Source organism: Cervus canadensis, chromosome 30 (genome assembly GCF_019320065.1).
Source record: "Cervus canadensis isolate Bull #8, Minnesota chromosome 30, ASM1932006v1, whole genome shotgun sequence".
Classification (NCBI taxonomy): Eukaryota; Metazoa; Chordata; class Mammalia; order Artiodactyla; family Cervidae; genus Cervus; species Cervus canadensis.
In genome coordinates this window covers 19,123,126-19,149,765 of record NC_057415.1, presented here as the reverse complement: position 1 = coordinate 19,149,765, position 26,640 = coordinate 19,123,126, and the positions used below count along the sequence as shown (strand labels likewise).

The 26,640-nt window shown below is 43.1% G+C and overlaps 1 protein-coding gene across 3 annotated transcripts in view; it reads right to left on the bottom strand.

Annotated features, from left to right (window-relative positions):
• The window catches only part of ROR2 (receptor tyrosine kinase like orphan receptor 2), a 235,766-nt gene that overhangs the window by 31,338 nt on the left and 177,788 nt on the right, over window positions 1-26,640 (bottom strand). For all 3 annotated transcript variants that reach the window (XM_043453351.1, XM_043453352.1, XM_043453349.1), the window contains exons 2-4: window positions 22,677-22,754; window positions 4,689-4,976; window positions 3,869-3,899 (exon numbers count right to left, since the gene is read on the bottom strand). In XM_043453351.1, the coding sequence (XP_043309286.1) occupies window positions 3,869-3,899; window positions 4,689-4,976; window positions 22,677-22,754 (397 nt within the window). The remainder of the gene's footprint in view (window positions 1-3,868; window positions 3,900-4,688; window positions 4,977-22,676; window positions 22,755-26,640) is intronic.

Below are 26,640 nucleotides of genomic sequence, written 5' to 3'. Positions count from 1 at the left end.
AGAAGAACTAAAGAGCCTCTTGATAAAAGTGAAACAGGAGAGTGGAAAAGTTGGCTGAAAGCTCAACATTCAGAAAACTAAGATCATGGCATCCGGTCCCATCACTTCATGGCAAATAGATGGGGAAACAGTGGAAACAGTGGCTGACTTTATTTTTTTGGGGCTCCAAAATCACTGCAGATGGTGATTGCAGTCAGGAAATTAAAAGACGCTTACTCCTTGTAAGGAAAGTTATGACCAACCTAGACAGCATATTAAAAAGCAGAGACATTACTTTGTCAACAAAGGTCCATCTAATCAAGGCCATATAAAGAAAGCTGATTGCAGAATTGATGCTTTTGAACTGTGGTGTTGGAGAAGACTCTTGAGAGTCCCCTGGACTGCAAGGAGTTCCAACCAGTCCGTCCTAAAGGAGATCAGTCCTGGGTGTTCATTGGAAGGACTGATGTTGAAGCTGAAATATCAATATTTTGGCCACCTGATACAAATATCTGACTTATCTGAAAAGACCCTGATGTTGGGAAAGATTGAGGGCAGGAAGAGAAGGGGACGACAGAGGATGAGATGGTTAGATGGCATCAACGACTCAATGGACATGAGTTTGGGTAAGCTAGAAGCTGGTGATAGACAGGGAGGCCTGGCGTGCTGCGGTTCATGGGATCACAAACAGTTGGACACGACTGAGCGACTGAACTGAACTGAATTGAAGGCAACCAGATTCAAGTGTCTACGTGCTGCAGGATTTCATGTCTATGCAGTTGTAAAACATGTAAAGTAGCTCATGGTAGAAAAGGTCAGGACAGTCGTTGCCTGGGGTGGGGGAGTAGTGATTCAGAAGCTGCATCTTGGAACTTTCTAGAATAATAGGAATGTTCTGTGCCTGGATAAGGGTTAGAGTGCAGAGGTTTTTGCACTTTTGGAGCTTATGAATAGAATACATAAGTACTGTGCATTTCATTGTATGCAAGTTTTAACTCAAAAAGAAGAGACGAGAATACTAAGTACACAGATGTTGAACTCTTGTTAATGATTCCCATAATATCTCTAAGTGATATCATAATCCATAATGGTATGTAAAATATTTCAGGATAAGTGTACAAATATCTGCAACTTATTGAAATGAATAAAAAATTAGATGACTGAAGAATGGAACTGTATGTAAACATAGGCTAGCACAGTAAAATATAAATGGCAGGATCTCATTGGCAGGTATATGGATTGGATGTCCACCATAAAATTCTTTCTACTTTTTCGTGTGGTTGAATTTTTCATAATAAAATGTCATGGAAAAGAATATCTTAAAACACAAAGAAAGTGGTCCTTCATAGGACAATTTGATTTAGATACTAATTTTCAACCAAACTTATCTAAAAATTCATTGTAATTCTAATCAAAATAACATCAGAATTTTTCAAGGAAATTAGTGTGTTCTTTAACAAGACAACATAAACACCCATATAATTACTGGCAATTATTAGATGACAGAAAAATATTAACTTCTACATAATCAAGAAATAAGACATTAATTTTTGTCATCAATTTCTGTGATTTTTATTTTTTCAATGTTTTAATCACTTCTTTTTTATTGAAATATACTTAATTTACAATTTGTGTAAGTTTCAAGTGTACAGCAAAGCAATTCAGTTACACATATATGTTCTTTTTCAGATTCTTTTCCCTTATAGGTTATTACAAAATATTGAGTATAGTTCCCTCTGCTATATAGTAGGGCCTTGTTTACCTATTTTATATATAGTAGCGTATATCTGTTAATCTGAAACTCCTAATTTATCTCTCCCCTCTCTACCCCATTATCCACTTTGATAATCATAAGTCTATTCTTTATGTAAATAAGTTTTGTAAATAAGTTCATTTGTATCATCTTTTTTGGTTTCACATATAAGTGATATTGTTTCGTATTTGTCTTTGTCAGAATTACTTCACTTAATATGATAATCTCTAGGTTCATCCATGTTGCCGCAAATGACAGTGTTTCATTTATTTTTACAGCTGATTAATTCCATTGTATATACACCACACATCTTATCCATTCATCTGTCAGTGGACATTTAGGCTTCTTCCATGTCTTGGCTATTGCAAATAGTGCTGCTATGAACACAGGGGTGCAGGTGTCTTTTTCAAATTATGATTTTCTCTGAATATACACCCAGGAGTGGGACTGCAGAATGATATGGTAACTGTTGTTAGTTTTTTAAGGAATCTCCATACCGTTCTCCATAGTGGCTGTACCAATTTACATTCCCACCAGCAGTGTAGGAGGATTCCATTTCCTCTACATCCTCTCCAGCAAGAAATAAGATATAATTATTAAAAATAATTAAGAAACAAACAATGTGAGGATCACAGGCAAAGACTATGAAGAACCAGCTGACAAAGAAGCGCCATAGGCTAGGAAATGTCTATCATGGCCTCACTGGCGACAGAAAGGGAGAGCAAAGCAGCCAGTATCAGTTTTCCTCCTTCCGAGCAGCAGAAATGAATGGATGTGAGAGTCATCTTGGAATATAAGAGAAATGGGTCCTCACACTGTGGCAGGGATGTGACCTTCGTGCCCGCCCCCATTCACCCGCCACTGGCAGGTTTTCTCTTACGAGAGGTGCCTCCTGTGTCCCCGCCTGTCCTACTCCCCAGAATCTCCCCTAGAGAAACCGTCCACCAGCCTAACAAAGCGGCCACTGTGGATGTGGGAAACAACAGGAATTCCCGCAGACAGACAGCAGGAGAAAGACCATCAGGGAAATGTAAAACACACTGACACTGTTAATTAAACATGTCAAGTTCAATATTAATTTATGTGAAAAAGTGAACAAAAGTGAGACGGTGCGTTTCCCTACCTCAGCGCCATGGCCAGTGTTTATGAGGCTGCAGGGGGACATGGATAAGCAGACACTGCTTGGCTGACCAACACAGGGTCTGTGCCACTGCTCAGAACTTTGGGACATGGAGCAACGGCCTGTCCAGGAAATGAGGAATCCACAGCCACTGCTAACCTCAAACACAGGGGCTGAAAAGAGTGATTATCATGGACCTGTGAGGTCCAGAGGAGAAAAGATGCTGCATCAGCAAAAGAGAGGCCTGAGTTCACAGCCAGAACTTGCCGGCAGCTAGGCGAAGGCCAGTGAGCCGGGTTCTGAGCCTCAGTTTCCTCATCTCTGAAGTGGGTCTAAGACACCCCTCCCCACTCCATGGTGGAGGGTCCCCAAGGCTCCATGAACATACATTTCATAGACTGTAGCTGGTGATGCAGTTATGGGTGGTGCTGAGATTTCAGGGTAACTACCTCCCTGTTTGGGCTTCCCAGGTGGCACTAGGGGTAAAAAAACCCACCTGTCAATGCAGGAGATGTAAGAGACATGGGTTCAATCCCTGGGTTGGGAAGATCCCCTGGAGGAGGGCATGCCAATCCACTGCAGTATTCTTGCCTGGAGAATCCCATGGACACAGGAGCCTGGCAGGCTACAGTCCATGGGTTGCAAAGAGTTGGACACGACTGAAGTGACTTAGCACACATGCACCCACTTCCCTGTTTCAAATGTTCTTGGGACATCAGGGTCCTGGCAGCCCCAGCAGAATAGTCTGTACACTTACACTGCCTCCTGTTGTCCTGTAAGGTCATAATCTCTGAAAGCAACTATCAATGTTTTTATGGCTTTTTCCCTAACACTCAACATGGAAAATACAACCGTTTTCCAGCCCAAAGCAAGCACATTGCCATCCCTGTGTGAAGTCTAGCCAACTTCCAGCAAATTCAGCAAAGACATATGTTTGCCCAATTTATAGCCTGGATTCTTACATAACGGAAGCCCACAAAGAATGAGAAAATGGTTTGAGGAAAGCAGATACTTACTGAAAGTTATGATTTGGGCTGTGTGTTGGACCTAAAAGGAAAAAAAAAAAAAGACAAGTTATTAATACTTCATGATTTGGAATAAATTTTTTTTCCAATCTGGCCCGTGGTAAAGGCAACCGCAGCCCAGGGTGCTCATTTGTGGTGAGCCATCTTCAGCCTCTAGCTCTGCCCCTGCCCAAGATTATATGCCAGGGATGGCAAAAACCACTGAGGATGGAAGGGGCGCTCTCTGTTGATGCAGAAACATCAGGAGATATTTTCGGAATTTTTGCTGTCTTTTCTTTCTTCTCATCTAACCTTGATTCACAAGATCTGTCTTACTCACTGGTGACAAAATGGCTGGGGCATTGTAGGGACCTCCTCATAACTAGGATGAAAGGGATACATTTCTGTCTGCCAGTTGATTGCTTTGCATCACCTGTGATAAGCACAAGAGTACAGAATCGCCCTCACCTGCTGTTCCCCACCCATCCTCTGGGCTGGGTCGGGTTACCCTGGGTGGGTGGGTGCCTGTCTGGATCGCCTGGGCCTCCCCCGTGGGGGTGACCTCCTGACACGCAACATGTCTGGCATTATTTTCTGCACTGCAGGTTTATAGACCCCTCCATCTGTGTCTATTTTCTTTTATTACTAGTAAATGGGTAACAGGTTAAGCTGGGGACCTCATGCACAATGGGAAAGGCCTCAGGGAAGGGTTTTATTGATTTCCTCTCTGTTGCTTGTGTGTGTTCAGTTTCAAACTGCACATTAATCTGTGCTCGGTGGCTGGGGACCTTCCTATTTGATAAGCAATGGGCCTGGGGCCGTGCCCACTCACCGAGTCGCACAAACAGGACGCCGGTGGCAGTGATGGTCTTCACCCCGTTGGTGGCCACGCACTGGTAGTAGCCGGTGTCCGTCGTGTCCAGGTCCTGGATCCGCAGCCGGGAACCGTACTCCGTCTTGCGGATGATGACGCGCCGCGGCTCCTGCACCACTGGGGCGTCGTTCTTCAGCCACCGCACACTGGGTGGCGGGTTTCCGGCCACCTTGCAGTGCAGAATCGCTGTCTGGCCTTGGACGATGGTGATATTGTTAACTGGCTCCAGAAAATTCAGAAAGTACCCTGCAAAGGAGAAGAGTCAAAGAAGAGCAAATGTCAGTGAGAACGGCAGAAAGGGCTTCCCTAGGGCGCCTTCTAGGAACTGCTTGGGGGAGGTTCTGAGTTTCACATACAAACCTTCCATTCTCCTTATTGGCTTAATGGGGGTAATTATATTCTAGAATGTTGCCTAAAACACTGAAGGAGCAAATAGGGAACCGGCTGCCCCTGAAGAAACAGGGTTAGATTCCTGATTGCCTCTGCTCACAGCACTCTCACCAACTGATCAATAAAGAACCTCGCTTCAGTGTGCTTCAGTTTAAAGACACTTTATTTAATAAGTACTGTTGATTCATTAACATTGAGCTCACAACCAACAGCCCTATAACTTGGTCTGAAAGAAGCTTATCTAACACACATGCTTTCCCCTTAAGGCACATCTTGTGCTTACGGCACCAGATAGCACTTCAGCACCATTATTGGGAGCATTTTTAAATAGTCAATCACCAACAAAAAGCACAAAAATGCAAATACATGAGACTAAACAGACCATGAAAAGGACATTTGTTTACAGTATGAGCTGGGGCATTAGACAGAGTGTTGTTTTGTACAAGCTCATCAGGGAACATGTTCATCAGCAACTCAAAATTTTGACTGCTGTAGGCATGTCTATGGATGCCGTAAGAATTGATTTTGGGGTTATAAATACATTTTAGGTTATAAGTAAACTTGAAAATACGGAATCTGCAAATAATGAAGATCACATTCTCTCTGCAAGCACTAAATCTAATCTAATCTCACTAATTTATTAAGCAACTTCATGCTCAAAAGTTCATCCTCTTTCCTACCACACCATCAAGCACAAGCCACAATAAGGAAATGAGAAAAAGAAAGTGTGTGACAAAACAGACACATCCTCACACACAAGCCAATCATTGGTCTGAACAGAACAAAAATAACAAGGCTGAGTGTTGCTGAAGGCTCTGTCCCACTGCACCCAGGGCAGAAGCAGGAGGAAACCATCCCAGGTTCAAATTCAAGAGGGAAAACAGAGATTAAAGTTACCCGAAATACAGAGCAAGAGGGGCTGGAAATGCTGCCCTGGAACGTGGGGCCCCATTCAATCACAGTCAGGAGCTCTCCGCTAGTGACACAAACCATGGGGAACAAGAGGAAGTGAAACAGACAGCAGTTGGGTGGGATTTGTGCATGTGTGTGTGTGCATGTGTGTGTGCGCGCGTGTGCTGTTGGTCAGGGGCTGGAGGGATACTCTCTGTTAAGATAAACATGCACACTAAAATTCCATAACACCAAAAATCCCATTAAGGCTAGAGAGACAAGACCATCAATCATCAGGAGATGAGATCACTGCGGACAAAGACAACCGAGTAATCTGAAAAAGACTATAAAGGATAGTGCTGTTCTAAATCTTTTGTCTTGATTTCTGGTTGGTTTCTTTTTTGTTTGTTTTATTTAAAGAAGTAAAAAGATGGCAAGAGGGCACATATCTGTATTACTGATTTAACTGGATGAAAAATTATAGGATTTCTAGTGGACCCCGGGGATAAGTTTCACAGGCTGGGTGAAGGAGATAGGTAGAAGCTGAAGAGGCAGGAGGCTGTGAATTTCAGGATGAAGATAGTTTCCCTTCACAAGAGAGAGTGGGTAGATATCTGTGCAGAGAGGTGTCACTAACTACTGCTGATTACTATTTGTGATTATTATTAACAACATTATTAGGTTCAACCTTTATTTTCTGCTAGGCAACACCCTTTTTAATGCAGTGAATTAAGTTGTACAAGAGAATTCTTATTGATGACACAAAGCCAGAAGGTAACCGAAATGTTAATGACAAAACCCTGGAAAGAGGCTAAATCAAGCAGGTGACATTCTGGATGTCATGGTTGTTCATTAACCACACAGGCCCAACTTGGGGAGACCTGCATTCCTGCTGAGGCTCCTGCACTAGATCCTGCATTTTGGAAAACAAAATGAGATCTGATCTGACAGTCTGAAGCAGTTGCTATGGTATAATCTGGACAGCCCAGATTATAGCAAACACGTCGTTTCACTGTGTTCTGGCCAGAACCCAAGTAGTTACAAGTTGTTTAAGATTCAAATGCTTCATTAAGGTCTCATAACACTAAAAAGCACAGTAGGGCATATAAAATAGTCATCAAATCATAACTTAAAATAGCAAATGACATATTAGATTAAAATCACCATGATCTCTTCTTTCTGGTACAAGTTTAATTATAATTCTCATCTCTACACTGATGACAGTTTTTCCAAAGGCCTTTGACACTCCATGGCTTCCTGGGAGACACAGACATAGGAGTGTAAGGATCTGTGTCTCCAAGCTTACTAGCAGAAATCTAAAAGGAGCAGGCCGAGGGTTCTGAGGGCTAAGACTGAGTCATCTATTTGGCAGTTCTGCCACCACCTTCCTCCATTTTTAGGGTATTTGCATACATCAACTTGGGACATCTCCCCTGATCATCTAAATATCCTGAAAGATATAGGAGGATCTTCTTCAATGTGGAAAAAAAAAATATTAGTCAAGAAAGAGAAGACAGGGAGAGAACCACTCAGAGGAGAAAGTTAAGGAGAGGATTCCTTTTGTACAACTTATAGAAGGAAACCTGGGGGGAGTTCGAGACTGTCCCGTTACTCTAAATACAGACTTTCACTGTCTACTTCTTTTCAAGACTATCTTGTTCTTTCACATTGAAGGAGTACAAAAACCTGAAATCCTTCACCACTGCAGTGAACAGATTCTCCTGCACCCCTGATTGATAAGTGATGGTGGCTTAGATGTAGTCTTTCTTGCAGGAAGGGTCCTTTTCTGAGAAATGCAGAATAGGGAAGATGACCTCCTTCTTGGTTTGCCTTCCATGTGGGCACAGAGAGGGTGATGTTAACCCTGACCCACGGGGTGGGGCACTGTGAAACCGTCTACAGTAAGTCCCCTACATTGGAACCTTCAAGGTACACACTTTCAAAGATTTGAACGTGCATTCGCATGTCTAATCATGTTCACATGTCTGGCATACACTGTCACAAGCATGCATCCCCTACAAGCAGTTGTGCTTTTTTGTGCTTTACTGTATAGAACTGTACAGAGTACAGTAGTATGGTATCTTTATTTCAAGCCCAGGATGTCTGGAAGCAAGGGCAAACAGTGGTGATGGAGCTGGTACGACTGTACTTTTCCAAGTACTGTACTGTAAGGTTGAAAATGTTTTCTTAATTTTTTGTGCTTATTTGTTTTTATGTATTATTTATATAGAAAATATTATAAACCTATTACAGTACAGTATTATATAGCCGATTGTATTAGTTGGGTACCTAGGTTAACTTTTTTGGACTCATGAGTGAATTGGACTTATGAGCATGCTAGAGCAGAACAGAACTCATCCATATGTAGGGGACTTACTGTACAGGTGTCAGATGGCTTAACCAGGGATGGTGCCAGCATTTCCCTTTCCGATGCTTATTCAACTGTAGCTAACAAGGACTGGAGAAATCCATTTGTGCTGGAATCAAGCCCCTTACACAGTTGATTTAATCTTTAAAGCACTCTTGATTATATCTGCTCACATGAAATATCCGTAATAGGTAAATCCAGAGACAGAAAACAGACTAGTAGTTGCCAGGGGCTGGGGAAGGGGAATTTAAGGAGTAACTCTTCTCCCTCTGGGGTGATGAAAATGTCTGGAACTAGAAAGTAATGATGGCTGCACAACATTAAAAATGTAGTCCCTAGGTCAGGAAATGCCTCCTGAGGAGGGATGGGCATGGTGAGACCAGGGGAACAGACTGGGTAAAAGCAGGTTGAGGGGAGGCAGAGATGTCAGGCAAAGGGAAAGAGGGCCACACTCTTGAAAGCATCCTTTCAAAAGTACTAGCCATCACCCTCAGCTTTGTTCAGACCTAGGGTAAGACTTCCTCTGATTTTCTTCCACCCTGAGGTGCCCAATTTATATGGATTCTCTTCACTCTCAACCAGATGAACACTCACTCCTGAAGTCACAGCTTCCTCAATTTACAGAAAATGAAGGGGAAGCTAGTGAAGTGATCTAGTCCACATGTGGAGTTCTTGACAACTCTTCTCCATTTTATACCTTCTAAACCAGTGGGGTTCAACAATGACTTCACATTGGGGTCACCTGGAAGCTGATAAAAATATTCACCTGCCCATCATGCAATAAGTGCCTGGGAGTTTGTCTAAAGCTCTAAGTGTGCAGCCTAGACCAAGAATCTTGCTTTGAAGGGCTGAGGAAAGAGAAAAACGAAACCCATCCAAGAATGAACTTAGAGCTGACCAGAAACAACACTGAGAAGCATTGCTGGAAGGGACACTAGGCCTGGAAAGAATGCTCCTAAGTGACCAGCACCTACATCTGGGGAGTTCCAAGTACAATGGCATTAAAAGGCCTGTCCAGCTGGGAATGGACAAAAGGAAGGATCTCCACGGATATCATCCATGTCCCAACCCAGGCCTGAAATCAGCCTCCTTCATGCTCTACGGGAAACTCAGAGACCAAAACCATGGGTGGATAACATGGCAACTTCATACATTCACAGCTCCCTCCCTAGGCAGGTGAATAAAAATGAGCCCTCAGGAAGAAATCAGAAAGACAAATAATGAAGAAAATCTAATTTATACCCATGGTATCAAGCCTTCTGGTTCTTGATTCTGGCTCAAGGTTCTCTCCCTTCCTATACTCTCCCCTACTTTGAAGGGGGGTGTCCCTTGCTTTTCCTAAAACACATCCATCCAGCTGATCCCTCATTGTGCAGTCAGCCAAGAACCTCTTGTCCTCAGATCTTTTCTATTTCTCATTCTATTTCTCTAATTCTGTGCCAGAAAGTTACCTCTACAAAGGGTATTCTCCCATCAAAACAACCTCTATTCATTGCTAACCTTACCCCTAACACCACTGATCTTGGCCTGCTGCTATGGCAACATCTTTTTTTTTTTTACATTAAGATGATTGAAATACATTTTGACATCAAGAATAACAAATGTTACTTTGGGGGGCATATTTCTTAATTTCAAGGCTACTTCTCTTTCAGTAGAATCCTCCTGATAACTTCCACTTAAAAATTGGGATGTTGATGGAGAGATAAGTGCATTTATTATGGGAAAAACTATTAGATTTCCACATATTGTTCACATTTCCTACTGTTGCTGTAACACATTAGCACAAACTTAGTAGTGTAACACAACACAAATACACTGTTCTACAGGTCAGAAGTCCAAAAAATCAAGGTGTTGCCAGGATGGTATTCCTTCTGCAGGCTCTGGGAGAGTCTTTTCCTTGCCTTTCCCAGCTTTTGGAGGCCACCTGCATGCCCTGGCTCATGGTGCCTTCCTTATATCACTCTAACTTCTGTTTCCATTATCAACATCTCCAACAAGTGGCTCTGACCTTCCTGTCTTTCTCTTACAAGGACCTCTGTGATTACACTGGGCCATATGGATCATCCAGGATCATTTCCATATCAAAATCCTGAACTTAGTTCCATCTGCACAGTCCCTGTTCGATGAAATATGGGGACACATTTCCAGGTTCAGGGATTAGGACATGGACATCACTGAGAGGCCATTATTCTATCCCTCGTGTATATTTTTCTTCTACCTTGCCACTTTACTGAATTACCTTAGTTATGATAGTTTCTGAGTTCATTGTCTTAGATTTTCTTTATCGTTTCTTCAAATAACAATAATACAGCCTTTTAGCTTCCAAAATTCATACTGCTTATATCTCCTCTTGCTTCCTATTCAACATTAATGATTTCTGAGCTATTTTTAACACTGAAATGTTGCAGAGAAAATACAGATATTAACACACTAGAATGCATGTATGCAACATCAAGATTTTATGCAAACATTTTACCATATTTGACTTTGTTGTTGTTGTTGTTCAGTCACTAAGTCATGTCTGACTCTTTGAGACCCCAAGGACTGCAGCACGCCAGGCTTCTCTGTCTATCACTATCTCCCTGAGTTTGCTCAAACTCATATCCATTGAGTCAGTTATGCTATCCAACCATCTCATCCTCTGTCACCCCCTTCTCCTCTTGCCCTCAATTTTTCCCAGCATCAGGGTCTTTTCCAATGAGTCAGTTCTTCACATTAGGTGGCCAAAGTATTAAAGCTTCAGCTTCAGCATCAGTCTTTCCAATGAGTATTCAGGACTGATCTCCTTGCAGTCCAAGGGACTCTCAAGAGTCTTCTCCAACACCACAGTTCAAAAGCATCAATTCTTCAGTGCTCGGCCTTCTTTATAGTTCAACTCCCACATCCATACATGACTACTGGAAAAACCATAGCTTTGACTATATGGACCTTTGTCAAAGTGACGTCTCTCCTTTTTGATATACTGTCTAGGTTTGTCATAGCCATTCTTCCAAGGAGCAAGTGGCTCCTTTTAATTTCGTGGCTGCAGTCACCATCTGCATTGATTTTGGAGCCCAAGAAAATGAAATCTGACACTGTTTCCATATTTTCCCCATCTATTTGCCATGAAGTGATAGGACTGGATGCCATGATCTTGGTTTTTTGAGTGTTGACTCACAGTAATTAAAAAAATGAGACATTCTGAAGTGTAACTAAAGCACACCCTTCCCTTATTTCTCCAGAGAATGAGTATGCACTATTCCAATGCATATTTATATCATTTTATATTTATAGAATTTCCCCGATAGACCATCTTTGCTATTTTTTTTTCACTCAAAGTCAGCTTGAGGTTTCTCTGTTGATGCAGTTCATTTGTTTAATTACTTCATCATATTCTACTGTACAAAGAAACCACAATTTCTTTATCCATTCCCAATTCAGGGGCAATAATTTGTTTCTATATTTTTGCTAGTACAGACAGTGTATAATGACGACCTGTATATATCTCATCCTGTACATGTATGGGAGTAACCTTGAAAGCATCCACCTGCATGCATTAGTGATAAGTCATAGGCCTTGAAATCTTTCATTTGTCTATGTCTTAAAAGTGCTTGAAACCATTTGCACTCCACAAAAAGTGTCTGAGTTAAAGTGTTTCCCCTATAACTTGGCCAGGATTTGGTGTTTGGTGGAGGGGAGCAGGCTTTAAAATGTTTGCCAATATGATGGACATGAAATAGTACTATTGTTTTAGGTTGCACCTTAAGAAATACTCATGAGCTCAAGAATCCTTAGGAAAGTTTATTGGCCCTTGAGCCTCTCCTACGGTAATTATCTATTCAAATCTTTATATTTCTAACTTCTGCAGTTGATAAATTTTCTTCTTCTTTTCTAATGTATGCATTAAATGAGAAATTTCCCAAGGGTTAGCCATCAGAGAAGTTAATTTATTTAATCTCCATGTGGCCAGTCAGACTCCACTTCTCTTATAATTTATAAATTTTGGTTATGAGTTATTAAAGGTATGCTTTAGATGTACTGCTGTCACAAAACATAGTCTAGTGTGATTATAATTCTTTGATACCACTGTGATTTGCTTTACAGCCTAGTACAGTCAGTTCCTGAAATGCTCCACATTGATTGGCAAGAATGCATTTTCTCCAATTGTTCACTGCAGGGATTTATATATGCCCAAAAGATTAAACTTGTCAATTTGTTGCTCAAATTTTTAAAAATACTTAATTTCAATCAGTGTGTGACCATGCGTTCGTGTGTGGTCTGTCATGTTTGACTCTTTGTGACCCTAAGGACTGTAGCCCAGCACTCTCTCTGTCTATTGGATTTCCCAGGCAAGAATACTGGAGTGGGTTGTTATTTCCTTCTCCAGGGGATCTGCCTAACCCAGGGATCCAACTTTGTCTCCTGCATTTCCTGCATTGCAGGCAGATTCTTTACTTGCTAAGTCATCGGGAAACCTTTAGTTTCAATGAGATACATGCTAATTGATACTGTATATGTCAAATCAGTTCAGTTCAGTTCAGTTCAGTTCAGTTCAGTTGCTCAGTCGTGTCCAACTCTTTGCGACCCCATGAATCGCAGCACACCAGGCCTCCCTGTCCAACACCAACTCCCGGAGTCTACCCAAATAGTCATTATTAATTCTGTGAAGTTGAATTTGTATCTTGGAACCTATGTTCCTGGGTGCAATAAACTTCAAGTTTATTATTATAGTCTTTATATCACTATTTAAGGCTTTTGTGTCTAAAAAACCATTTTGTCGGATGTTAATATAGTTACCTCAGAGTATTTTCGGTTAATGTAGTTCTACCCTGTATTTTTAACTTTTAATGATTTTTATGATTATATACTAGACATGAGGGCTTCCCAGGTGGCTCAGTGGGTAAAGAATCCACCTGCAATGCAGGAGATGCTGGTTTGATCCCTGAGTCGGGAAGATCCCCTGGAGGAAGGCATGCCAATCCACCCCAGTCTTCTTGCCTGGAGAATCCCATGGACAAAGGAGTCTGGTGGGCTACAGTCCATGGGGTCGCAAAGAGTCGGACAGGACTGAAGCAACTGGGCATGCGCTAGACGTGAATTTTGTAAATAACATGTAATTTAACACGCTAACTTAAAAGTCTACATGTGTTAACCGACGAGATTGTTAACTGAAAGATTTTATTTTTAAAGTGTTAATTTTGCTTTTTAATTCTTTCTTCCTGTTTTCTTCTGTTTTCCCCCCTTTATTCTCCCTTTAGTTGTTCGAAAGTTACACTTAAGTAGTTAGCTTTCTTACTTTTTATAGGCATACCTAATTTGGCAAAGTCTCCCAAATACAATGAAATACAAGCACCTTGAAATGCTGTGAGCTGCAAACACCACCCCAACCACCAGAGCTTTGAATTATTGCTTCCCAATGTTTAGTTACACTCCATTTGTAAGCCCTTAGTGGTCCTTATTACAGATGATTTTCAATAACAAAACATATTTAGCTTTGCCAACTTGGTTAACAAGTTCTTTCCTTGCCAACACTGCCTGCATCTCATTCCTTTTCCCCAGGTTCAACTGAGCTCTTCCTGATTCACATTTGCTCTTTGTATATAAAAAAAAAAAAAGGTTGTAAACACTCTTGGTCATGGTCTAAAATTATCTGCTGCTTTCACACTTGAATACCAGTTCAGCTGGGTACAGAATTCTAGACTGACAATTACACCACTGTCCTCTGTCTTTTGTGGTTTTGTTACAAGTCTTACCATTCTTTTGTGGATAACCTGATCTCTCCCCTCTTTGGCTGCTTTTCCTATTTCCCTTGTCTTTGCCATTCCAAAGTATCACTAGCTATGAACTTATTTTTATTTTAGCCTGAACCGGCCTCAGTGCTATACCCAACATCTGAAGATGCATGCCTTCCATGAATTCTGTAAAATCCTCCATCAGTACCTCATGAAATACTGTTTCTCCCTTTCCCTTTTATTTCTCCTTTGAAATCTCCTTCCAGATATACGCTGAACTTCCTTATATGAGCCTTCCGTGCTCTTCATCTACTTTTACATTCCCTATCTTTTTATAATCGTTTGCTCTGTGCCATCTACTATCCATCAAGTTTCTCATTTTATCTACTACACTTTTCATTTCTAGAAGGTCTCTTCGGTTCCATTTCAAACCCACCACTGCTTTTTCTTCCTTTACCTTTAATCCTTTCAGCTTCATTGTTTACTAACTCATCACTCATCCTGGGCCTGAGTGTACTTTGTAATTTTTCACTGCAGGGCTGGTTTTTCTGTGGGTATCCCTTGAGGACTGGGTTCTTGAAATAGGCAGTGCCAAGTTTTTATGTTAATCCTTGGGCTCTTGATTCTTCCACAACATTCTGGTAATGTAAATTTGGTTTCCCGAGGTGCAGGTCCAAGTCTGATTTCTTGTGGGAAAGCCTTCTGTCTGTCCCAACTGGAGCTAGGCTTGAGGCAAGCCCTCTCCTCACCTTCCTAGGCTAATGAGTGAAAATCTCCTCCTCTGTCCATGGAATTCTCCAGGCAAGAATACTGGAGTGGGTTGCCATTCCCTTCTCCAGAGGATCTTCTGAATCCAGGGATCGAACCCAGGTCTCCCACACTGCAGCAGATTCTTTACCATCTGAGCCACCAAAGAAGCCCATATTAAGATATAAGAAATGTAAATTCCTTCATTTCCTAAAACCAAACTTGATTTTTGTCTCGACCCCTTACTTTTCCTGATTGAAGGAAATGTAATCCATCCAATTCCAGTGAAATCAGTAACTTCAGCATATTTAGTTATTTCAGGTAATCTCAAAATCAGGATTTTCTACTTCTGGGTATTTGCTCTAGTGTAAGCTCTTTCCGGAGAAGGCAATGACACCCTACTCCAGTACTCTTGTCTAGAAAATCCCATGAACGGAGGAGCCTCGTGGGCTGCAGTCCATGGGGTCTCTACAAGTCAGACACGATTGACTGACTTCACTTTCACTTTTCACTTTCACACATTGGAGAAGGAAATGGCAACCTACTCCAGTGTTCTTGCCTGGAGAATCCCAGGGACCGGGGAGCCTGGTGGGCTGCCGTCTATGGGGTTGCACAGAGTCGGACACGACTGAAGTGACTTAGCAGCAGCAGCAGCAGCAAGCTCTTTCAGCATCAAAGCATGGAAGGATTTGATGTGTCTGCAGTTGCCTTTTGCCTGTACCAGCTTTTGCTAAGGTGTTCTCGTCTTATTGGTACCCCTCTACTCCAGAGTCCATGGATGCATCCACATCTACCCCACGGCCACATGGTGACACTGCCTTTCACTGTTGGAGAGCTCATGTCATAACAGCATGACGTCTGCAGAATCCAACTCTTTATCTCAGATAAACCTTTACCCATGAAAATTGTGCCATTCTCTAAGGTTGCAAACAGAATGGAACACCTCAGTGGTTCCTTCCTCAGCAGCCCAGGACTGTCACAATTCTGTTTCCTTCCTAATCCTGGCTCCTGGGCGTTTCTCCAACTCTCTTGCAAGTTCATCTAATCATTTACATCTTCAATGAATATTTTATTGAGCACTCGGATGTAATGTAAGTGGGAGGGTGGCCAAATAAATTTGGTCCACCATTATAACCATCATTCATTCACTGGAGGCCAAAATGAAAATAGAATGAAAGCTCTCAGAAGACTAAGCACAATACTACTTTTTCTCTTGGTGCTTAACTCCCAGCCAGCCACCTAATCTCTCGGCTTCATTTCCTTTATGTGTGAAATATGGTATTTGTCCTAGCCATTGCTAAGTTCTTCTCTAGTTCACAAAGGCTTCCTCAAGAGTTGCTCCAAACCTCTCCAGCTGACACTGAACAGGCCGGGAGGAGCTAGGCACCTATGACTGAGAGTCCAGTTAAGTTGGATCTGGTCAGTCCTCCACAACATTAAGAGAGGAGAAGTCTTCCCTTTTGATTATCCAAAAGGGTTTCCCCTTCCTCACAGTGGAGTCACTTCAACAACTGATGCTAATGAATTCCATCTCCCTGGTACCCAGGTCAGCTCTCTGCTCACCCCTAAACTCTGCACAGTGAGCTCAATCCAAGCATGAAAACACACTAAAGGCAGAGGTAACAAGAGAACTCGTTTCCAGAGGACACCACTCCTGACCTCACAGTCAGATCTGTGATGAATGATTTTTTTACCCCAAATGACCATCCACGTATTCACCAACGTGATTAAATGACTAAAGTGTCTGAGGATCTGCCTGTTTACCAGTTTACCAGGTCACTCTGGCTGGCCTGGGGAGGAGATAAGGAAAGCCATGTGTACCAGGGTCACAAGGTCACAGAGCTTTGACCGGTGGGAAATAAAACAACCTGCCTGGAAGGGCAGGTGACGAGGGGACCCCGAGAGCTGCACGGAGGATATAAAGCTGCTTTTCCCAGAAGGAAGTATTTATAGGCCAATAAATCAGTCAGGGGCAGTGGCAGAGGCCACTCCCGCTTAGACGCTCCCACTGTGTTGTCTAGTGGTCTGCATGGAACCAGCTGCAGAAAGGGTGGGAGGAGGGGCTTACCAGGGTCAGAGGAGAGTCTGAGATTAGAAAGAATGAGAATCAGAGACAATGAGAAAAATGGGGAAATGAAATGTAAAGGACCTGAGAGATGGAGAAAAGTATGTAAGAGTGTTTAGAGGAGAGGAGGGTATTGTGGGGTGAAGTGTGTTCCTCCAGTGAGATAGTGGGAACCTGTGAATGTGACCTTACTTGGAAATCAAGTCATTACAGATATAATCAAATTGAGATGAGGACATAGGGATGGGCCTTAATCAAATGTCTAGTATTCTTTAAAGAGGGACATTTGAATACAGACACAGAAAAGATCACATGAAAACAGGCAGATACTGGAATGATGTGGCCTCAAGCCCGGACTGCATGGACTGCCAGCAAAACAGAAGCTCAGAGAGATGCGGATGGTTTCTTCCACAGAGCCTCCCGAAGGCACAAACCCTGCCAAAACCTTGACTTCGGACTTCTGGCCTCCACAACCATGAGGACAAATTTCTGTTGTTTACGGAACTCAGTTTGTGGTACTTTGTAATGACAGTCTCCTTGGAGACTACTATAGTGGGTTTGAAGAAGAAAAGTAGGAGAGAGAAGGAGGGAGGCCACTGGACAAGCAGGGTCACACTGGGGTGCTGTAGTCCATGGGGTCGCAAAGAGTCAGACACGACTGAACGGCTGAACAACAGACAGTAGCACATCCTCTTAAAGGGACAGGGACACAGATGCACACACACGCATGCACACACACGCGTGCACGCACACACACACACACACACACACATACACGGATGGCCGGGCACAAGAAGACAGACCTAGACCCAGGAAGCCAGATGACACGGGCAGACTCAGGGAGAGAAATACACAGAAAAACAGGCAATGGGACTACACATGAGCTGCTGAATTCTCGGTGGCAGGGTTGCGGGGCAGGGCGGTCTTACAGACAGAAACACACACACAGATGCACACACCTGGGACAGATGTTAGACAAGCACACAAGAACAAGGCCAGTGCAGTTTGGTGTTCAAACCCAGTGGGCTGAGAAAGGACGACTGCCTGTCACCTTCAGTAGCGACAACAATGGACAGTCCAGCCAGACACTGGCCACCAGTTACCATGACTCCATCCCAGCCGAGGTGCAGGTCGCAGCAGTTATCCTGAAACAGTGAGAGGGGGACACTGAGAAGGAGAAGCAGAGAGGAAGGCTTGGAGGCCCACACTGGCCTCACCACTCCGAGAAGCAGGCTGCGTCCCTGCCCTCCCACAGAGCGGGCTCTCATATGTGTATATGAGGTCCTATGCCACCCAATCCACCTTGCATAGGACTTGTTCGCTTTGAAATCTCTCATCTGTAGGTTTGGGCTTTCTCCCAACAATGTTTAGTTTGTTCAGATCCTGGGCAGCCCAATGGGCTCAGAAAATTCTGGCTGCAGGAGGATCAAGGGAGCTCAATGATCAGCCTTCAACTCGAGAGTGGCCAGGGCTCAGAGCCTAGAAACTCACGTTAGATTTGTCCAAAGAAGTGGTGCCACATTGGACACTCTCTGCTTACTGTCTAGGGGAACCCCAGATTTCCATGACCAGCCAGGGGCCACTCAGAGGGGAGGTGCAGGGGCCCAGACTCACAGCTTGAGCTTGGCCCCAGGTTCCCAGCCACAGACCTAAGCTAACTGTGTCTGCAAGTAGAGTGCTGTTTTCAAGTTAACCCATCATCTTTGGAGACCCTCACTCTCCATAAACTCTAGGAAACTATCACACACATGCCCACACACACTCACACATGCACCAAGAGTCCCAGAATAAACCAGAAACGCACCCAACACATATGCTAATCAATCCCTGCATCTAGGTGGATCAGGAACCCAGGAAACAGACCTCAGGCATGGTCTCCATGCCAACAGGGTGAATTCTGCTGATGGCTTTGTTTTCTCTGTCCCAGGAAGTTTCAGTTCAGCACCACAACATAACATGTCACAAATAGCAGGGGGCAGCCTGGTGAGTAAGGCATCAACTCCTGCCCTGTGATTTAGAATGCCCTTGAGATCACCTCTAATTGCAACACAGCTTCAAGTGCAGAGAGTCAGGAATTCCCCTTCTGGTTTCAGCCAGGATGATGAGCACCCTTCTCCTAAGGCAGGAGACACAAGCAAGCGGGTCTATTTTTGGAGGACGCAAGATGAACAATATGAGCACCACCAGCCCAGGCTCTCAGAAATGATCCCCTGCCCACACACATTCCAAAGTACTGATTTTACAAAACCGGTTACATATGCATTTAAAATACAGCCTTGGAACAAAAGAGCAAATGGTTTCTAGGCCAAGTGAACACTTTTGTAAGTATAATAATAATAAATAGTGTATCTAATATAGCAAAGAATATAAAACTCCTGTTAAATACTATTACCAGAGTCCTAAGGCCAGCTTCAGCCCTAACCATGACTTTGGCATATAGAAATTTCAGGCAAACGTTTCAGCTATAAATCACAAAGTTTTTGTATTCTGTTTTTCCTTCTGTATCGCTCTGGGATCTCCCTCTCTGAATACCAACCACCAATTATATGTTAAGTGCTCAATCCTGGCTCAGTATATCTGAACTCAAATGCTTTTTATGCTTGTAACTAATTCTTAGATTCTGTTTCATTCAGTGACTGACTGCCCGCTAGCCATTTTCACCTGCCCGCAGCTTTACAGATGCATGGGCATCATAAATGGTAACCGGATTAAAGAAATAGCTCATACAGTCCATTCAACTATTATTACTTTTTATATATGATTTAAGCCAAATGTGGCCAAGTAGTAATGCTCCCTGAAGCTCTTTAAACAACAAAAAAAAATAGTGCATGGATTAATAAGTCTGGCATTGCCAGGCCAGTTCCTTCCATCACCGAGGGTGTGAGGAGGAGGCCAGGGGAGCATAAGGGAAGAGTGGGGCAAGTCCCTTTTTGGGCAAGAGCCATAACCCATGAGGGTGGGACCCCTATGATGGGATCTGAGTCTCTATAATACTAGATTGCGGGCTCAATCACACTTAGGAAAAATGACTTCAGAATCTAACCACCAAAAACTACCTTTCTTCCTAAGAAATCTATCCTAAGGCCCAGCATGGTACACAAGTTTCCAGAGCCCTGACCTTGGTCGCCATGGAGATACGTCCCTAGCTAGCCAAAAGAGGCCCTCTCCTCCAAATATCCTGACTCTGTACAAGGTCACAGTGACCACAGTAGGACTGCGAGGGGGTCAATGTGAGGAAACTAACCTATATATTTTCTGCATAAGATACAAAAGGGGAAAATCATTATCAAGGAGCCTCCACACACAAGGCACCACCAACAGCAAGGAGATCCACACACCCTGTTTGTTCATTTGCTTTACAATTTTTCTTGGACCATAGCTGACTTAAAATGTTGTGTTAGTTTCTACTATACAGCAAAATGAATCAGTTATACATCTATATGTACCCATTCTTTTTTAGATTCTTTCCTCATATAGGTCATTACAGAATATTGAGTGGAATTCCCTGTGCTATACGGTAGGTCCTTATTAGTTATCTATTTCACATGTAGCAGCGTGCACATATCAATACCATTCTCCCAACTTATCACTCCCGCCCCCTTCCTTCCTGGTAACCATACACTTGCTTTTTACATCTACAACTCTATTTCTGTGAATTTAAACAACTATTCTGAGGCCAGAATGCGGAAGTTCCTCGTGTGATCCCAAGAGGGTCTTTCAGGACACAGAGGGACATCTATTCCACTCAGCTGAGACTGGTGGGCTTGAGTCATTTCTGCTGTCTCCAGGAGACCCAGCCTTGGAAATGTGGAGGTGAACACATTTCTGAGGGGACACAGGGACCCTCAACATGCAGGGGGCTGAGAAATTTATGGATGTCTGAGCTCTGAATAATACTTACAAAAAGAAAGTAAACAGAAATAAAGTGGCTGTTTTAACAGTTAATTATTATACACTGAATGGCGTGCCCACAAATTTACATGTTGAAGCCTTAAGCATGTCTGTGATAGTGGTGCCGCCTTTGAAGGTAAGGCCTTTGGGAAGTAATTAGGGTTAGATGAGGTCATGAGGGTGGGATCCCTATGATGGGATTCGAGTCTTTATAAGATAGGAAGAGACCAGAGCCCACTCTCTCTCTCTCTGTGAGGACACAGCAAAACTGCACTGTCTACAAACCTAGCATGCCACTAAGCCTTGATTTCAGACTTCCAGTCTTCAGGACAGTGAGAAGTAAATGTCTATTGATTAAGCCACCCAGCCTGTGGTGTTCTGTTGTGGCAGCCTGAGCTGACTGAGGCAATATGGTGACAGCGGATGAAGGAAGCGAAGCACCACTTCCTCAAGTGACTGGGCTGCATCACAGGAAATGACGTCTACTGATTTTCAAATCTAAGATGTCTACAAAGTGTGCCAAGTGAGCAGTGATCTTGGCAGTGACCTCTGGGAAAGACTGGAGCAATAAGACAAATAACCTGCTCGTTGGTGACCTATGGAGGAGGGCCACTTGCCCACCTGAGACGCTCCCTAGTCTGGACAATTACATCTGGAGAACAGCCCAAGAAGACCTTGTCAGCAGGAGACTTCATGGCCAAGCCAGGAGTCCAGGTCCTAAGGCTCTGTTCGGGCCCATAGAGCTCCCTTCAATCTCCTTCCCTTCAGCAGCCATCTGTCTACCCCTGCCCTCTCATCTCCCACCCACCCACCAGCTTCTGACAAACTCCACCCAGCTTTCAATAGCTTCAAAACTGTGTCAAGAGGCATGCCACTGCACCTGATACCAAGCAAGACCCTGTGGGACTCCTGGGCACAAAAGCCTTTCTGTATCCCCCCATTTCTTGATTACAAGAAACAGGTTTCATTTAACCTTCATGACAGGGCTTCCCTTGTGGCTCAGCGGTAAAGAATCTGCCTGCCAATGTGGGAAACACAGGTTCGATCCCTGGGTTGGGAAGATGCCCTGGAGAAGGAAATGGCAACCCAATCCAGTATTCTTGCCTGGGAAACCCCATGGACAGAGGAGCATGGTGGCTACAGTCCACAGGGTCACAAAACAGGAGGACATGACTTAGTGACTAAACAACAAAGCAGCCTTCATGACCTTGCCTGCGTTCCAATGGGCAGGTTCAAACAGTTGCTTAATCAGGGAAGGGAGGAGATGCAGAGACAAAGGAGGAGCTGTCAAAAAAAAAAAAAATAGTGCAACTTTGGAGTAGGGTCATTATTCCTCCTCAAGTGGTACACATGACAACATCTTTGAGCCGTTATGCAGATACTGAAACCCCTACCAGATAGAAGAAGTTAACAGAATGCTGCTCACAATCATATAGATCTTAGACCAGTAGGAACCAGAAGATTGACGGTGCTGACTCCTACCTATCTCACCACCAATCAATCAGAAGAATGTCCACAAGCTGATCACTCCCTCTTTGAACCATGAAGTTCTTTGAACCATTAGTTCATATAAAACTTCTCACTTCCCACTCCAGGTTGGGACCTGTAGTCTTGAGGACATTACCCTGCTGTGGCCCCCTTTGCCTGGCAAAGCAATGAAGTTATTCTTATCTACTTCACCCCAAGCTCTGTCTCTGAGATATGGGGTACAGAGGTGGAATTCAGCTTTACACCCACCTATGGGGCAGCACTGGGCCATGGGAGACCCTGACCATCCATTTCCGCAGGTCAAGCCTTGAGCATAGTGGCACAGTGAATCACTCTGCATGGTACTCTGAAAACACATTCAAATGCTTGCATTCAGAGAACACTTCACAGTTTACCTTTCAGAGTTGGGATGGGGCTGTCATGTCCATCCAGTTGTCCCAAAGGATCATTTGAGTCAGGAACTTCCGCTTGCCCTGGGCAAAAGAGCAGAGCACACACACTTATGAGACTTCCCTTCAGGGCCTTTTTTCTGCTTTTCACGCAACGACAATAGTGTCTTAGCAAAACTACCCACTGTTTATAGAACACCTAGAGGGATAAGGTGTTACGGTAACATTCACAGGGCTTTTGTAGCATCAGATTTGATACAAAAGCAAAAGTGATTCCTGCAATGTTGCAATCATTTTGCAATCCCAGGCAAAATGCAAATGCTTTACAGCAGGTATGGAGGAAGCAAACATGTGGCCCAAGTTTCATCTTGGGAAAGAGAGAGAGATTAAAACACCAGCTGGCAAAATTAAACACTTCTGGAGCCAGAGTCAGCAGGTGGTCCTTCAGATATATAGGCCCGTTATAATTCTGAATAAATTCAGAATTGGAGAGTTTCTTCAGCAGCTCATTCCCTCTTGCCCACCCCAGCCCCCAGACTCATTAGCAGCCAACAGCCAAGAACCGATCTACCCAATAAGCATAAACACAGAAGTTTCTCATCTTTATGGCAATAGTAACCCCACTCCCTCAGAGACTGTGTTAGCAGAAGCAGTCACCCCCAGAGTCATAAACTCCAAGGGCAAGAGCAGAGCTGGTCTGTTCAAGTGAAAGTATGGCACAAAGTCATGGGTCCCCTGTCCTGAAATGCCAGGAGGGATGGGTAGGTGTGACTGATGACCGAGAAATCGTTTGGGGCCTCATATAGTCCTTTCTCCATATCCCAGTGCAGTTTACTTTGAAGACTTTCACCCCATACCTTGGCCTTGGCTGGGGTCCCATTGGTTGGAGGTGGAGAGTGGGGGTAGAAATGGCAAAGCCATGTGTTGTCAGGGTGACGCCGACAACACATCTGGATGAATCTAGGTTGACAGTGTCAAAGAGCGGGACACACACGATGGCAAATGACGCGGCTTAGACAGAAGGAAACCCCGATACATACTGCAACATGGGTGGGTTATTCTGAGTGAAACAGACACAGAAAAACAAATACTGTGAACTACTAGAGTAGTCAAATTCATAGACAGAACGTAGAATAGTGGGTGACAGGTTGCTGGAGGAGGCAGAATGGACAGTTAAGTGTTTGATATAGACAGTGTTTCATTTTGATAAGATGAGAAAGTTCTAAAGATGGATATTGGTGATGGTTGTACAACAAGGTAAATGTACTTGATGCCACTGAATTGTGCATTTAATAATGGTTAAGATGATAAATTTTGTGTATTTACCACAAAAATTTAAAAAAATATATTATTAAAAAAACGCAGTTTATAATTCAATATTGGGTGACCCAACCTGTCTCCCTTAAATGAGAGGTGAGAATTAACAAAGCACCCAGACACTTCAGGAACCACCCCCAACCCTCAAGATGAGGCCTTACTCAAAAAAACGGAGACCTAAAAGTGGAGTACAAGTGATTTTCAGACAGAATTTGGGTACACAAGATGCTTTAAATTATTTAGCTAAACGAACACTGGCCGGTTTACACTCACGGGTACCCATGTGTCTAAGTGGTTCGTCTCTGCCCACTTGTTCCTAAATCCCAGGACATGCGAGGTGACATCAGCTTGCAACGCCCTTAGAATTCAGGCCCAATTCCAAGCAACCAAGAGGGGGGATTATTTCTGAAATGGGCCCATGGCTTTTCACATTCCGTTATGGAATATTCCTTCTTTCTATCACTGCTAGTCCAAACTTACCCACGTGTCAGAAGTCACACATTCACACCACCTTTCACAAAACATCCTTGATCAATCTTTCAGAAGTAACAACTTTATTCTCTAAAACTATCCCCCAAACCATACACCTCTACTATGGCAATTACATCATCCCCTGAATCAACAGTTGCATACATTTTAATTCTCCTCAAGGGACTGTAAACAGCTGGAGGATATCAGCTGCTGCATCTCTAGTGAAGACTAAAACCTAGACAGAATTTGGGGCTGCTACAGGACAGAGACAGGCATAAGCCGTACAGGCCAATCAATGTGGTTCAGTTTGGGTTTGAAATCTTAAATTGGCATGTTACACATACCATCACTCAGCACTGTTTAAATGTAGAGAGACCACAGGAAATCAAACACACTTGTACTATATACACACATCTGAAAGAGGAATAAAAATTATTAACTGCTTAGAAATTGACAAATGGTGTGAAACAGTCAAATAAATACATACTCTGTAGAAAAATAAGCACATTAGCCCAATTCCACTGTGTAAAAGAGCCCCAGCTCTTCCAAGGCAGCTTTCAATTTGGAAGCATAAGTATTTTGGTGTTCATCTGAGCTGGGGGTTGGACATGCACACTCTTTGTGGGAGAAGAGCCGGAGGTGATACAAACATTTCTGTTGACTCATGAGTAGATGTCACCCCCCCACCACCCAAACACACACACAGAGAGACATGCAAAGTCCCTTTTGACATTAGAAATGCTGAGATTCTCCCTGAATATGTTGCACTGATCAGTACCTTCCCTGGGAATTGATTTTTAGTTTCTTTCAGCCTTAAGCTTTACCCTAGGTAAAATTTAGTTAGGATATTTAAGCAAAAGAGTATTATCTACATATTTGGAAAAACAGGTAAGATTCACTAATTTTCAAGGCTAATATCAAGGAACCCAATCTTTGGGACTTAGATGTGAAAGAGTGCAGAGTGTGAGCTCTAGCAATTTCCTCTGCAAGTCAAATGTGTGAATAAATTTACAATATCCAGTCATTGCTGTCCTTGGAATTGAGGCCTTAACTTCCAGCAAAACTAGGCCCTGTTGTTGCTTCCTAACTGAGACATAAGGGCACCATTTACAGTCTGAAGTAGACCTAGTTTCATATATATATAAAAATCATCATTATCCTACACTTTAGAATGGCTATCCTTATTTGAGATGCTGCACCTCCAACAAGTGAGAACAGGTAGATTCTCAGCAGATTCCAACAGGATTTTTCCTGGCCCTAAAAGGGTTAAGAACAACCCAAGGAAAAAAAAATGAGACAAACATAAAACAGAAACATCTAAAACTGTCACCCGCTATTAGTTATATGAAATTATATAGGTAATTTAAAAGTCCTCTTTTGTTTTCTTTTTCAACATCTGTACAATAAACAAGCACCAAGGTTTTAATTGAAATAATTCACATACCACAAAATTTAGCATTTTAAAGTTTGTAATAGAGTGGTTTTTAATATTGGGTTGTTCAGCAATCTCCACTATGTAATTCTGCAATATTTTATTACCTCCAAAAGAAAGCTTATTCCCATTAGCAGTCTCCCCCACCAATCTCACCTCTCGCAGACCCTGTAACCACTAACCTGCTTTTTTGTCTTTATGGATTTATGTATTGGGGCCATTTCATATAAATGGAATGATATCATATGTGGCTCTTTGAACAAACATCAATTTCATTCGAGTTTTTAAATGTCATTCCCAAAAAGGGAAAAAAAAAAAGGCTGGAGAGAAGCACATTGCACTAGATGATTAGCAAAGGCCTTTAAACGCTTCATCAGCACATCAGACCACTGCCCAGACCCTGTGGGGAAGTTTTGGCTGCCCAAGTAGACAGGATGTGGAGCATGCATGGAGACACAGCAATGACTAATGGATAAAAGACAGAGAACTAATGAAAAGCTAGAGAAGCAGGACTACTGGTCCACAGATGTGATGGTTTAGGAGCTGAGAGTCTCACTGAGAAGAAGCCAGCACACGTTCACATTTCTGCTGCAGCTCGTGACAAGGACAAAGGAAGCATTTCACCACCTTGCGTCTAGGGGCCACTGCTTCTCCCCAACTAGCACGTTCTTCTCCAGGTCACCAAGACGGGACAGAGGACTTCTATTCACCTTCTTCATCCCATGACCCACCTTGGCAATCACTGCCAGT